This window comes from Drosophila mojavensis, unplaced genomic scaffold, assembly GCF_018153725.1.
Source record: "Drosophila mojavensis isolate 15081-1352.22 unplaced genomic scaffold, ASM1815372v1 contig_36, whole genome shotgun sequence".
Lineage (NCBI taxonomy): Eukaryota > Metazoa > Arthropoda > Insecta > Diptera > Drosophilidae > Drosophila > Drosophila mojavensis.
Window position 1 is genome coordinate 21729646 of NW_025318858.1, and position 14740 is coordinate 21744385.

At 36.6% G+C, this 14740-nt stretch overlaps 1 protein-coding gene across 9 annotated transcripts in view; it reads right to left on the bottom strand.

Moving 5' to 3' along the window:
- Positions 1-14740, bottom strand: part of LOC26528540 (neural-cadherin) — a 159691-nt gene that overhangs the window by 96272 nt on the left and 48679 nt on the right. For 5 of the 9 annotated variants that reach the window (XM_032729206.2, XM_032729210.2, XM_015165706.3 and 2 more), the window contains 6 exons: positions 8251-8701; positions 7014-7230; positions 6164-6949; positions 4971-5204; positions 4713-4904; positions 166-356 (listed from right to left, as the gene is read on the bottom strand). In XM_032729206.2, the coding sequence (XP_032585097.2) occupies positions 166-356; positions 4713-4904; positions 4971-5204; positions 6164-6949; positions 7014-7230; positions 8251-8701 (2071 nt within the window). Of the gene's footprint in view, positions 1-165; positions 357-2119; positions 2311-4712; positions 4905-4970; positions 5205-6163; positions 6950-7013; positions 7231-8250; positions 8702-14740 lie in introns of all 9 variants that reach the window. The other 4 variants (XM_032729209.2, XM_032729211.2, XM_002003439.4 and 1 more) reach the window with 1 other exon arrangement.

The following is a 14740-nucleotide window of genomic DNA, read 5'->3' on the forward strand; positions in this document are numbered from 1 at the left end:
CTAAACACCTAGAAAATATATGCTAAATGTATATTAATGTAGCTTTATCAAAATAAACTAAGCAAAAAATGATTTTGGTTTTCTTTTTTCCATAAAATGATTTTTTTTTATATTTTGTTATAATTTGTATTTTAATTGTTTTTGAAAACATTGCAACTAACAGACCTGGCTTTGATCGAGACGACTTTGCCGCCAACGGGCATATTTTCCTTGACATAGATCGGCCCATAAACGGTATGATCCCAAACGGGAGGATTGTTGGCACGATCGACCACATCGATCTGCACTTCGACCGTGCGCGATAATGGCGGATAGCCCTTGTCTTGGGCCATCGCCTCTAATTTGTATGTCTCGCGCTGTATTTTGAATGCGATAGTTTTGTATTGCAGCGATAGTTTTGTGGTTTGTTTTCAAAAATACGAGCACGTTTCAAAATCAAGCGATGTTTTAGGTAAAAAATTGACAAAATTCAAAAGAAAATTTTTAGTTATAGTTGGTAAAAAGAGAAAGGAAAACTTTTTATAAAAATGTGAGCAACAGGTTTTTCTCATCAAATCAAAATTTTTATCGATAGAACCAACACCTTTTCAAGGAAGTTAAAAATCAAAATAAAATTGTTTGGAGAAACTTGAAATTAGTTTCATTAGATTTGGCGCCTTGTCAGATAGGGTTTCATATTAATTTTTATTTTCTTGTATATTTTTCTTGCAGTGCAAATTAATTTTCATTTTTTAATTTTTTATTTTATTTATTTTTTTTTTATGAAGTCTCGACCCTAGCCTTCAAAATGTTTTAAGAGTTAAAATATGTTTGTATATTTCGCTGTTAAGTGAACAAAAATTGGCATACATTTGGTAAAGTAACTCAGTTGAGCGTAAATAAATACAAATATATAATAATTATTTATTATTTATATAGTATAATAGTATAATAGTATATCGGATAAGACAAGAATATTTTGAAACTAAACTTGGCATAACAAAATGAAACTGAAAAAAAAAATAGGACTTTGTGCATTTCGAGTATTACAATTTTCATAGCATACTTTTTGAATATATTGCAATTTCATTTCATTTCGTGTTTCGACTATTGTTTTTTAACATTTTTGAACACTTTGTGGAATATATATATAAAGCATTTGTTTTCTTATTTTGTAATTACCTTGTTGTTTCCTACAGCCTCAAACTAAACTGTAACCTTGTATAAAATACAATAATTTTTCTTGTTGTTTTATTTTTGATTAAATTCCCATTTTACCGAATTTTCCCCAATTGAAACCAACACCAAATTCCTTCAGTTAACAGTTATTACAAGCAGTACTTTTAACCATGTGTGGGTTTGTTGTTTACTGAGCGAGAGAGAGAGAGAGAGACACAGCGAGAGAGGTGGGGGAAAGAAGTCGAGAGTATTTATTGGGTAAGCAATTCCAATGGGTATTGGGTTAGGTGGGTGAGCGTTGCAGCAAAATGCAAAAGTACCCGACAACCGCCGTCTGCGTAGGACGGACATGGGAACAAACAAACAAAACAAAAATACGTTTGCTCTCCAAACGAGCACCAACAACAGCATTTGAATTTGATTTTCGTTGACTTTGAGGTTTTGCTTGTATTCTTGTATTCAGATTTTTAACGGATTTCGACACTGTTGATGGTTGGCAAAAATGGTTGAGCTTTTACGATAGGCCACAAAAAGTTTTATCGTAAAAATTGGTTAAGTTCAAAATGTTAAATGTTAGACGAGAGAGATGGTAAACGATTAGAGACCGTATGTTAAAAATACTTGTACTGGAAAAGCTTACAGCTATGGTAATTCGTTAAGTGAGCAAAGCTTCGTTAAGCGAGCGTACATTACGTTTCGTTGAGTAAGCTTGTTAGCAAAGACACAATCCAAACGTGAACGTAAATGCAACTCGTTGAAACGAGCTCAAACTCGGAAGCTTAAGCCTATGTTAGCTAAAAATGCTGTTACATATATGGATAAAATAATGACTAAGTATGTTAAGCTAACAGCTGTTAGGCTTTGTTGTTTGTTAGCAACTTCAACTCGGCTTCATTATGTTATGGTAGTAGTGTAGAGTGTATGCAGTTGTTTAGTGTGTAGTGTAGTTGGCTATACAAACCTTGCCTTAACCGATGTTACAACCGTACCCACAGTGACATTCTCACGTATATGGATTGGCCCATAAATGCTCTTATCCCAAATGGGTGGCTTATTATTACGATCGACGACATCTAACTCAACATCAACGTCGGCATATGAGGGCGGATCCCCGCGATCGGAGGCGCGCACTCGTAGACGATAACGATCGCGCTGTTGATGGAGCGATTCGAATGAGTGTTGTTTTCATAGAAGTTTTCACAGTAGTTGTTAACAGCGAAATGTGTTAGCCACAAATGTTAGCCGGCATTGTGTGTTAGTTTAGTTCGTATATGGTTCGTGTATTGGGTTAGACGTAGTTAGTGTGCGTGTTACGTTACGATTACGTATTTTATATGGCATCGTTGTTATGTTGAATTCAAATTTAATTTTTCATTATAATTAGTTAATATGTCAAACATAAATCAAATGAAAATTGTTAAGTAAATAAGTAAATATTTGGGAATCATTATAATAAAAGCTTTTTTTTTTTTATTTTGAAAGGATTAAGCAAGGATGGGATGGGTTCTTCATTTGGTTAGCATTATTTTGCAGATAAACATATTTTTAGATTTTATTTATGGGATCACGGGATACTAATGTGGTTTATTTATTTTGCATATTTTGACGAGACTATCGCTTGCTTCGATCGAGAGAAACTGATGAAGTGTTTTGTTTTCTGTTAAGTTTCATGTTGATTGAATGTTGCTAACAGCAGGACTAGACAGATTTGAATGTTTAGTAAATGTTTACAGTCCTTTAGCGTTGCTAGCTAAAAATCCAGATATAGATATATGTTATGATTATATACAACATGAACTATTGGAGTCTTCTGTGAAAGTCCTCACAGAACATTAGTTTCTAATTGAGGTTAGCTTACGATTTGGTGAGCGAAATCGAATCTATTGCTGGGTTAGCACAGTATAACAGCAAAGATTATAACAGACACTTCACAAATAACGTATGTCGATTACTTACAGGATAACAGCCCTATTGAATAGTTTCGATTAGTTATCGATAACATCATTTCATATGTAAATTGGAAAATTAAAAAGAAACAGAAAACATTAACTCGCCTCAATGAACTGAACTCGTTGTAAACAAAAAAAATTCAAATCAATGTAAATCATATATTGTAAAAGGTGCAGTTAAATTAAATATATACATATACATATTTATATATGTAGAAACGTTGCCTAGTCGATGGATTTATATAAATTTTGGTATATTACAAAAAATTATTGAAATATTGACGGGCATTTAACATGGGCATGCAAAAATGCGTCACTTTCAGTTGAATGATATGAAAAATGTTTGTTTTTTTTTTTCTTTTGGCTAAAATCAAAATTAAAAAGAAGATACATATATGTATTGGAGAGCTGTTTTCTAGAGACCTTCAAAAAATCGCATAGTCTCGACAAAAAACCGTTTGATCTAATTCGCTTTTGTTTATGTTGCTTTTGGGATGGGTTTTAGTGTGGGATTATTTTAGGGTTAGCAAAAATAAAAAAAAATAAAAAAAAATATATGTATATATTTGTTTATATATATTTTTCAATAAAAATCAAGCTACAATTTGTTAAAAAGTGTTTGTAGTTTTATGATTTTGGTTCTTGTTTATTTTTTAGCCATCAAAAATTGCACAACGATGCTCAAAAATAGGCGTGATCGTTTGGTAGGGACTACCCTTATTACGTATTTAAATGTACCCTCTTTTCTTTTGTTGTTCTTTTTACATTGGCTTAAGTCTTAGGCACCTAACACCACAAAAATAAATAAAAGCAGCAGCTGGCAGTTAAAAGCTTTTTTTTTATACACATTTCTCCATTTGCTTGACTAAATTCACCCAGTGTACTTATTGGCATACCCTTATTCCTCTTTATTTTTTTTTTTTTTAGTGTACTTGTTTGATTTGTTTCAAAAAATGTTAAAAATCAATTCGCTTGGCATTTTTGCTTAGATTTTAGATTGAGCCAATTACGCACTATAAACTAAACAAAAAAAGTTGAAAAATCAATAGAAAACTAACTAAAAAGTTGAAAAGTAAAGCGCATATATATGTTAAATATATATATCTTTATATATGGCATTTGCTTATATATAACTTAAATTTTTTTGTACTTTTTTTTTCTTGTTTTCATTTTTAGTTTTTGTTCGAATGTGACAAAAAAACTTGCACTGCTTCGCACATCGAATTCGAATTTGTGGCTATCAAGAGAGTGGAAAAAAACTTTGCAATTGATAGCCGGCAAGGGGGCAGGGGCAGAGCTTTGCACAAAGTCTCTTAAACAAAAGAAAGGTGCATTGGAAATCATAATGAGAACTGAATAATTAAAATTTCTGCTCTTTGGTTATTGCTCTTGTCTCTGACTCTGGCGGCGCTAAGCGCTCAGCTTTCAATTGTTAGTAAGGGAAATAAAAAAGTTTGTTTTTATTTTTAAAGAACTTTTCATATTGTTTTTTTTTTTTTTTTATATGTAAATCATAAAACTTGGTTAGTTGGGTTCGCAAACATAAAAGACTCTAATAAATATAATAGAGTCTATATATATGTGGATGGGAAATCAAACACTTACGTCAAGCGGCTTCTTGAGCACTATCCAACCGGACTCGGCTTGTATATCGAAATATTCCAGATCGTTGGGATTGAAGGGTGCACTGAGGCTGTAGACAATGGCGCCATTGTTGTCAGCATCTTCATCGGAGGCGGAGACACGCAAGATGTTCGTGCCAATGCTGGCATCCTGCTTCACATTCTCCACATATTTCTGCAAGCGTAGCAAAGAATTTCCAATCAATTTCCCATATGCAATGAATTCTCTATATCAACTCACCTGTCGATCGAACAGCGGCGGATTATCGTTCACATCGGTTATCTCCACTGTGAACGAGCAGACGCCCTCCAGGCTGGGATCGCCCTGATCGGTGGCCTTCACTGTCACCGAGACGAACTTGCCATCGTCTCCCTCACGATCGAACACCTTGTTGGTAGAGACTTCGCCCGTCTCCTCGTCGACGGTGAATTTGGTGCCCTTCTGATTCGGTTGCTGCACTATCGAGTATTTAACCTGCCGGGCGACAAGAACATGCAAAATTGCTTAATGATTGACACAGCTCTGATTATGGGAGTGTAGTGCAGGCGCCGCGACACGACACGACATGCAACACGCTGCCTCTACATCGCGCTGAGTGCATTGAACTTGAGCGTGGCCACTCGGCCCGAATCTCGACACGAAATCTATCGCGCGATTAATATAATTTACCATAAACTGCTTGCGGTGAGTGGCCCACAAATCACGTACCCATAATTATGAGCGGGCACCTATAATAAACTCGGAGATCTGTATGTAGGACTGTGATAAGGATTGACTAGTCCCTTGAAGCAAAGTAGGTAAATATATGAATCTAAAATACTTATTTTGTTTGAATTATTTGTTCTGAATTATGAATTCTACTATTTGCTTTATGTACTTGAAGCTGCTGCAGTTTTTCTTCCCTCAAAAATAATTTATCGAACAAACTCTTATGTTATCGATCAAAATCTATCAAATTATTGACTATATCTGTATATCTTTAAAATAAATCAAACTTTGGCTTATAGTCGTTAATTTACAATAATTCTAAAATTTTGTTCCATAGTTCATCAACATATGTTTATCGAAGGGAACTCTTAATAGCATATTTTAGTAATCGATGAAGGTCGATTATCGTGTTGAAATATATGTATGAGGAATATTAGAAATAGCTATAATATTTAAAGGCGGTTTTCTTTTACGCAATTGAAAAAGTGTATATAAAGATATTTTTGATTGGACTTGGGAATGGATAATCGATTATTTAAAGTATTTATCCTATCAGTCATGACTATGCCATTATTGTAATATTGTCTATCAAACAAATTTATAAAAAAAATTTAGAAATCGATAATAATCGATTATTTGTATGGCTAGAGTTTTATCGATCATAGCTATACACTCGACAATCAGCTATGTAAAGTGATTTTTTCTCATCCCTTTTCCCTTCTTACCTGTCCATTGACGCCCTTATCCTCATCTGTAGCCACAACCTTGATAACTGGACTGCCATTGGGCGCCCCCTCCTCCACTTTGGGATAGTAGGTGCCGCAGTCTTTGAACACGGGCTTATTATCGTTCACGTCCGTGATGAAGACAACCACAACGGCCGTGGAGGTGTGTATGGTCTGATCGCCGTTGACGCAACAGCTGCCATCGTCCATGGCCGTAACATTTAGCTCATACTTATCGCGATCGAGGGAGATGGCTTTATTATGGAGTCGTATCACGCCCGTAATGTCTTCGATGACAAACTGGCCGGATGAAGTGCCACCGCCGACAAAACCGAAGCGCACATTGTCGCCATCCTTGTCGGAGGCCACGACAGTGGTGACCAAAGTATTCGGACCCGCATTCTCGTCCACATTGGGCGTATAAACTTGTTGCGAAAACTTGGGCTCTTCGTCGTTCTTGTTCTTGGTGTAGACGCGCACGGTGGCTGTGCCCGACTTGGCCGGCTCGCCCTTGTCCTTGGCCGTGACTATGAACTCGTAGTAGGCATTGTTGTTGTCCGCATCCAACTGCTTGTTGTTCACAATGATGCCATTCGAGTCGACAGCGAAATGATCATCCGAGACGAGGTATTCGATTTCCGCATTGGCGCCCGAGTCCGCGTCCATGGCCTTCACGCGCAGTATGCTGGTGCCCAGCGGTATATCCTCGTCGACATTGTGCGCCTGATAGTCGGGCAGCTCGAACTTGGGCGCATTGTCGTTGACGTCGGTCACACGTATGGTTAGCTGCAGTTGAAGGATTTGCAAATTAAATTCATGTCGAGACGTGAATTGTGATGGTTATGTTTACCTCGACGGATGTGGAGAAGCCGCCCGAGTCCTCGGTGGCTGTCACAATCAGCGTATAGACATGCGGCTGTCGCAGGTCCTCAAAGTCCAGTTCCTTGGCCAGCTTGACAATGCCCGATGAGGGTCCAATGTTAAAGGTGCCAGCGCCCTGGCCCTGCGCCTTCAGCGTATACCGTATCTCTCTGTCCGCAAAGGACTTGGCCTTAACCGAAATGATGCTGCAAAAAGACAAGCGGAGAGTGTGAGAGAGAGAGAGAGAGTAAGAGGGTGAGAGAGAAACCACAAAGGCGCGTGTGGATGTGACAGTTAGCGAATGGAGTTTGCGGTTGTCATATGTAAAATGCATGCATATATTGCACTGCGCGTCATCAGTTCATGTTCTAAACTCATCATCATGAGGTAGTCTTTTAATTTTTGTTATGTTTATTAGTAACTTCAGTTGCCAAATTTTGTGAGATATTCATTATTAAATTTGAGTGCGCAAATATAATTTTTATTTATATTTTTATATCTTAATTATTATTTTTAAATTTTTTTTTGTTTTTTTTTTTTTTTTTTTTTTTTTTTTTTTTTTTTTTTTTGATTACAAAATATGAAACAGAGTCAAGTTTTAATTTATTCAACAAAATTAAATGAGATATTTACATTTTAATTTGAGTGCCCAAACCAAACTTTTAAGAACCATTTTTTTTTTTTTTTTTTTTTTTATATATATATATAAATATTTACTTTTATATGTTAATATAAAACAAAGTCAAGTTTTAGCACCTTTTAAAAAAATTAGTAAATAAATAAATATATTCACTATTAAATTTGAGTGCGATAACCTAATTTTTAAAAGCCATTTTTTTTTTTTTTTTGGTACAGTTTTCTTTTTCCAAAATTAGAAAAATACTTTTAATATGAAACAGAATTTAATTTAATTGATAAAAAAAGAACAGTAAAATATAAAAATATAATCAAAATCAAAATTCCTATACTAATGCCGCGCAGTGTCTATGCATAAGTATGTGAACATTGGAGCAGGAGAGGTCCGGACCCGAGCACGGCTCCGGGCCTGGCTGTCTGTCACTCGCTCGACTGCCCTTTGACAGTTGTTTGCCAGCTATTGGAATTTCAATGAGCCATCTCGTGCCTCCATCTAGCTCACATTGTCATGCTCCAGTTCGCCTAACTTTTATTGGCAGCCCGTAGGTCTGCATTTGCATATATTTCACAGTTTCGCTTTAGCAACTTACTCGGAGTCCTTTTTCTGGTTCTCTGGTATCTCGGCCTCATAGCCGGGCATATAGAACTGCGGCGCTCGCTTGCCGCCCACGATCGAGAGTCGCTCCTCGGGCGTGCTCTGGAATCGTCGATCGTCGACTTTGCCATTCTGATCCTCGGCCTTCACGTACAGCACATACTCCATGTCCAGCTGGAAGAGATCTGTGCCCCGTGTGCGCACCACGCCCGATCGTTCGTCCACCTCGAAGCGTCCGCCGGTGCGATCGCGCACTATGAAGTAATGTATGTTGTGATCCGTATCCGGATCGCGTGCCTGCAGCGTAAAGACTGGCGTATTGGGCGGTGCATTTAGCTGCACTACCGCCTGCATGGGCAGTGGCCGATTGATGAAGTAGGGCGGCTCGTCATTGACATCCTTCACCAGTATAATCACACGCTGGTTGTCCGTGTACTTGATGCCAGCTGCCAACGAAAGACGGAGAAAACAAGAGAGAACGAAATTTTAGTATATTTTTTGGGCCACTTTTGTTATTTTTTTTTTTTTTCTTTCTTTTGTTTTGTTTGTCTATTGGTGCAGGAGCACTTTTGCATATGCATGTGTGTGCATACTTTTCGCTCGCACTGTGTTGTGGCTAGCACTAAAAGTTTACTTTGCCTGTGCTGGGGCTGTGCTGCCATTGTTATTACAACTAATGGATAGTTGGTTTAGTTACGGAGAAAATAGAATCGAGAGAAAGGCAGTGGCCGAGGGAAAGAGGGTGGGTGGTGATGCGGGGAGGACTTGAAATGGGGGACAGCCTTTCGTCGTCGGCGCGTGTAATTTAAAGCGCTCGAATTTCACTTAAGCCAAATGCAAATGCAATGAGCCGGAAAATCAGTCCAAGGCACAATGTTGCCAACTGCAAATTGCAATTGTTGTGCCTCAAAGCTAATTATTTGTCATGCTTCGAGCATAGCTAGAAAGGACTGAGGAATTTGAAATGGTAGAGAACTGCTTTAATTTTGTATAAATTTAAAGAGGAATTTTTGTGAGAATTTCTCAAAATAATTTAATATTTTTTAAAAGAATTTTTCAAAACATTTATATAGTTTTAAAACTAATCGATATACATATTATTTTCTTAAATTATTCTAAATACATATATATATAAAATTATCTATAATACTTCAGTTTCAGTTTCGCCTTGGCGACTCGCTGGCTTTCATTATCTAGAGTAAACTGTCATTTATAATATTAAATATTTGATTTACCTTTACACACTGACCATTAAAGCAAATTGCAATGGCGTACAAAATAATTTGTTGCACAGTGTAGTTGCTTTAGAGCACTTTGAAGATAATGACATGCCATTAGCTATGCAATAGCACATTATTCAAATGGACGTCTTGGCTTCGTTTGCTAAGGTTCAATTTGGGATGTCTCTGCTCTAAATGTGAACCCTATTTCTGGGAATAGCTACTCGTATATGAGGGCCGAATTGCCTTTTTTAATTCTACGTTGATAAGTTACCTGAGCCGTAGTCTAAGGCCAATTGAAAAAAAAATACTAAAGACAGACTTTAGTTTAGCCTTTGAAAGATTAGAATATCGAACAAGAAATGGTTTATTATTAATGTTGAAGGCATTAATAATAAATAGTTTTTCAAACAAAAACATATAAGTTCTTGAAATCATATCGCTGAGGAAATTCAAGTACATAATAGAAATATGAAAATTTAATACAATTTAATACAGAATAAACAAGTCAAGGTACACTCCTTATTGAAGTTGCTAGCTTGTTCCCCCGAAAGCATCTCAACTTGACTAAAAATTGGGCATATAAACTTTTGTTTTTACATAGCCTGAAATTTGCCTGAAAAATGGCAGTAAAAGCAAGCTTGAAGGAAAAAACACATAAAATCAATAAAAGAGCCGCCTGCTGGAATTAAAAGAGAGAAAGAAAGCAAAAAAAGGAATAAAATAAAAAAGAAATAACGTGTGGGAGTCTGGGTCTGGGCATGGCCACCTATGCAAAATGTCTGCAGCGGAAAATACCAATCATGTTGTTGTCGCTGCTGTTGGTTAGCGCAAACAACAACAACAACAACAACAGCAAAAGCAACAACAGCAACAAAAGCCAACAACAAAGCAGCACAGCAAAGGGCCAAAAAGGGAACCCTAATGCTGACGCTTATTAAAAGAGTATGTGTGTGTGTGAGTGTGTGGGTTGCTGTATCCATGTGTGTGTGTGTGTGTATAGAGTGTAGCATGTAGTGGTAGACAAATAAGACAGACGATTTACTCGCCTCCTCTGCCCGCGGTGCTCGCACACAGCATGAAATTCGAGCGTAATAAAAGTAAGGGGCAAAAAAAAAAACAAGAATAGGGAAGGCGGGCAGAAGGTACAAGGGGGCGAGGCTAAAGCGAAGCATGTGTAATTTCTCAAGTGCAGCAAAGTGAATTGTAAACAGGTAAAGAAGTGCGCCCTTCAAATTCCCCCCAAAAGCAGGCTTCGTTTTTTTTTATTTTACCGTTTTTTATCTGTTTGGTAAGCAAATATCGTGCTTCAAAACAGGGCAAAAGAACGAAAGGCGTTAAGCAGCAAAGGAAATGCAGCTGCCAAAAAAGGTAATATATATATAATATATATATATATATATATATATATATATATATGCTCAACAGATTGCTACATTGTCTGCTTGACTGGCGTGGGAAGGGGAAGGGGGAGGTGGTCTAGGCTCACCCTTGGCAACTGCCACTCGGCTGCATTTGAGCCAAGTTTTCGCTATTTGCCAGCTTTGGCTAACAGTGCCAAAGCTTTTCTATGGCTTATTCTGCGGGCAGGTAAAGTTGGAAATTTAAATAACACGAAATACATAAATGAAAGTTGTACGACGTTGTTGTTGCTGCTGTTGTGGTTATTGTGCAGTGGAACGTGCCACAAAGCAGCAGCATCAGCAGCAGCAGCCAACATGGCGGATATCCGTGGCGACAATGCAACACAATGGAAACAGGCAGCAGACGTAACGAGAAATTGCTAAAGAGTATGGATGGAGCAGATGTAACTCTGGCTAGAGCCGTCTACATTGTATTTGCGAATAAAAAATAAAAAAAATGGCTCAAAGATTTTTCGTCCTGGCTTTTATGCCAGCCCCAAAAACTGGCTGCCGCAGTCGCATTTATCATTTGATTTTCTCGTTGGAAACAAGTAATAGAAATTGTAATCGAGCTGTTTCCGTTCGAAATGGAACGGGCTTATAAACAATCAACTCATATTGCCAACAGCTGTGCCAAAGGTTGCTGGCCACAAGGCGAATTAGGGCTAGAAATGTAATTTTCTATCAAAGAAAAATATAGAGGGAAAACATTGTCTTGCGGAAATGCTGTCAATCTGCGGGTTTATTTAACTTTGAACTTTGAAATGCGAATTATTTCCTTTTTTACTATGCTTGATAATAAACTCATAATGGAGCAGAGACTCGAGCTTACATATGCTATTGATAATATTATGCCGCTAAGAGAGGAAGAGGAGTAACAGACAAGATAGTCAAAAGTAAGATCAAGATTCATTTAATTATTATTATATTAATTTAACTTTTATATTCAATATTTTTGAATATTTCTCTAAAATAAATATAGCTCTTTAGATTATTAAATTAATATCATTTTTAATAAACACTTTAATTTGAATTTAAAAAAAAAAAATGTTTTAACAAATTGTACATCAATTTAAAAAATAATATTAATAATATTATATTGTTTGTTTTTGAGCAAAATAAAATTTCCTCAAGTTTCCTTAAGCCCATTTTGTCTGTAAAATAAGTTTCGATGTAAAGAAAATGTCCAGTAAAATCAATATTCTTAGAGAATCATTTTTAAAGGCTTCAACAGACTCTTCAGCAAAATTAATATTCTTAAAAAATCATTTGGAAATCCAAACGTTAATAAACTCATTATCTTTTTCTAATTTATATTATAGCCTAAGAAAAAGAATGAATAATTTTTAATATATTTGTTGGGTCAAGCAACCAGCGCTACGTAAGCTTTATAAGAGACTTATTTTTATAAAGAGATTTCGGACATTCGTTCCATTCCAATCTATCCCTTACTCTCGTATTAATTCTCACAATTTCTTGCTCGTGCCAAGCTTTTGCTCTTAGTTCGTTCAATTATTACAGATGCGCGTGCTTCGACAACACTCGTCGTCTATTTGTCATAGTAGACGACAGTTCACTCAAATTGTGTTGGCTTAATATGAACAAATATTGTGAATAAAATTTCACGAAAATTCTCGCTTTCTCATTATGTGTGATCATACAGAAAACTTAGCTGAATATCTACTCAACTTCAATCTCAGCCTCTCAGGCAACATCATTTCATGGCTCAATTTAAGAATGAATTCATTTAGATTGGTCTTGCAGCGATGCTAACTGATTTATGTGGGTCTATTAGTTGCCTTTTCTTTCTAAATTGGTTGCGTCTCGCTCGCACGCTGCCAACTATCAGCAGCTAAATACACACACGGCTTGGGCGTCAGATGACATCACATTACGAGACTATTAAAATAAATTTCTAAAACGTAGAGCATAAATAAATTTTGCTTACGTTGCACGCGGAGCACGTAATACAAACACACTCACACACGCACACTGACGTACACAAGTTTCAGTTGTCAATTTTGCTAACAAATTCAATTTTTATGCGCATCAATTTGAAGACAGAGATTCCAAGGACCGTAGACCACCCAGGCACCCACACACATACAGAGACAGCCCAAAAGTACCCCGCCCATTGACATTCTATCCCCCTCACACACACACACACAGCCAACTCTGCGAGAGCTGCGCCACACAGAAGTTCCGTTTCGCCAAAGGCGACAGTCGCACATAAAGAGCGAGCTCTGTACATGCATGAAGTATGATATAAAGTATAAAAAAAAAATTGGAAAAAAAAGAATGAAGAAGCAGAAGAGGAACTTGAAGCTGAGCGGGTGCTGCACACTCGAGCCAAGGCAGACGCATGCGAGGCAAGTGCCGTGGCAAGTGTGAGTTGTCGTCGCTGCTGCAGCCACCCTCAGCACGACAGCACGGCTCGATGGAGGGCCGTGGAGGACCTCAGCATCAACAGCTCTGCATCATCTTATGCTTAGCACTTTGCAGCATGAAAAAACAAGAAGCTGCCGAAGTGGCAGCCGTAGCAGCAGCAGTAGAATAAGTCGACAGTTCGCCATGGCTGGCTTCAGCTTAAACCATTAAAACAATAAGCAGCTTTGTTCTGCTTTTCACTTCTTCTGCCCACGAGCTTGTCGCCCTGGCTTTGGGCTTTCTTTTGTTTGTAACCCAATGCAGAGATCGGCAAAAAAATTGAGATAGAGCTGCCAGATTGAGAGTGAGGAATGCGGAGATACCTTATAGAAATTATAAAGGTTCAATGAACCTATAATATAGCAATAAATATATTAATGTAAATAAATATAAATATAATAAAAATTCTGATAACAATATAATAACAAAAATATTTAACTGATATACATATAGAGCAACCTACAATATATTAAATCAAAAGGATGAAATCAAGTGACATTATAAACAGAGATTATGCTTGAATCCTGGCAAATTGATATTTATCGATAAATAAACTTAAGGCATATAAATATGTATATGTATAAACTATTCTGATCTATATTCTCACATATATTTATAAGGAATTAATTATTGAATTCTTTTTCCGAAAACCTTTCTATAGGAAATTATTTCAACCTTTAATCAATAATCGATAAATATCGCTCAATCAATATAAATATAATAATATATTTAAATTCATTAAGTTTTATACAGCTTATTAATTAATAAATCCTTGGACCCCAAATAAATCCTGTTGTGATGTAGTTCAATATACAAATTTATATAACATTTTTAAAAGTTAATTATGTGTTTATAGTTTTCAATCTATGAGCTTCAAATCAATTGAGCTATTGAATTAATTTAATATTTATTGATAGCTGGTTGACAACACATTTATTTATTTATTATTATTTTTTTCAAATTTTTATTTTAATTCTTCTAAAGCTGTGAAGCCTCAAACAAAAATAAAAAATAAAAAATTATTATTAATATACTTTCAACAAATATTACTCGCATTTATCCCATTTTTTAAGACCATCTTTAATATTGATTATCTACAGGGTATGCAAAAGTGTGTAAGAGAGAGAGAGAGAGAGAGAGAGAGAGAGAGAGAGAGAGAGAGAGTGAGTGAAAGAAAAACACTATCAACACCAAATCCAGATTTCCGTTGTTTTTAACACTGGCAACTTTGAGCCTCGTGTTTTACGGCGCATTCTGGCTATATCAGGGCTTTTAGTGTTTTGTTTTCTTCTTCTTCCTTGGTTTCGCCTTCTTCTGCTTCTCTCGCTCGCATTGTTGTCTCAAATGCCGCTGAAGTGCAAAGCAAATGCCAGACAATGACTGGCGCCTTTCCGGGTTGCATTTCGGTGACTCGTGTTGCTAACCCCTAAGCAGC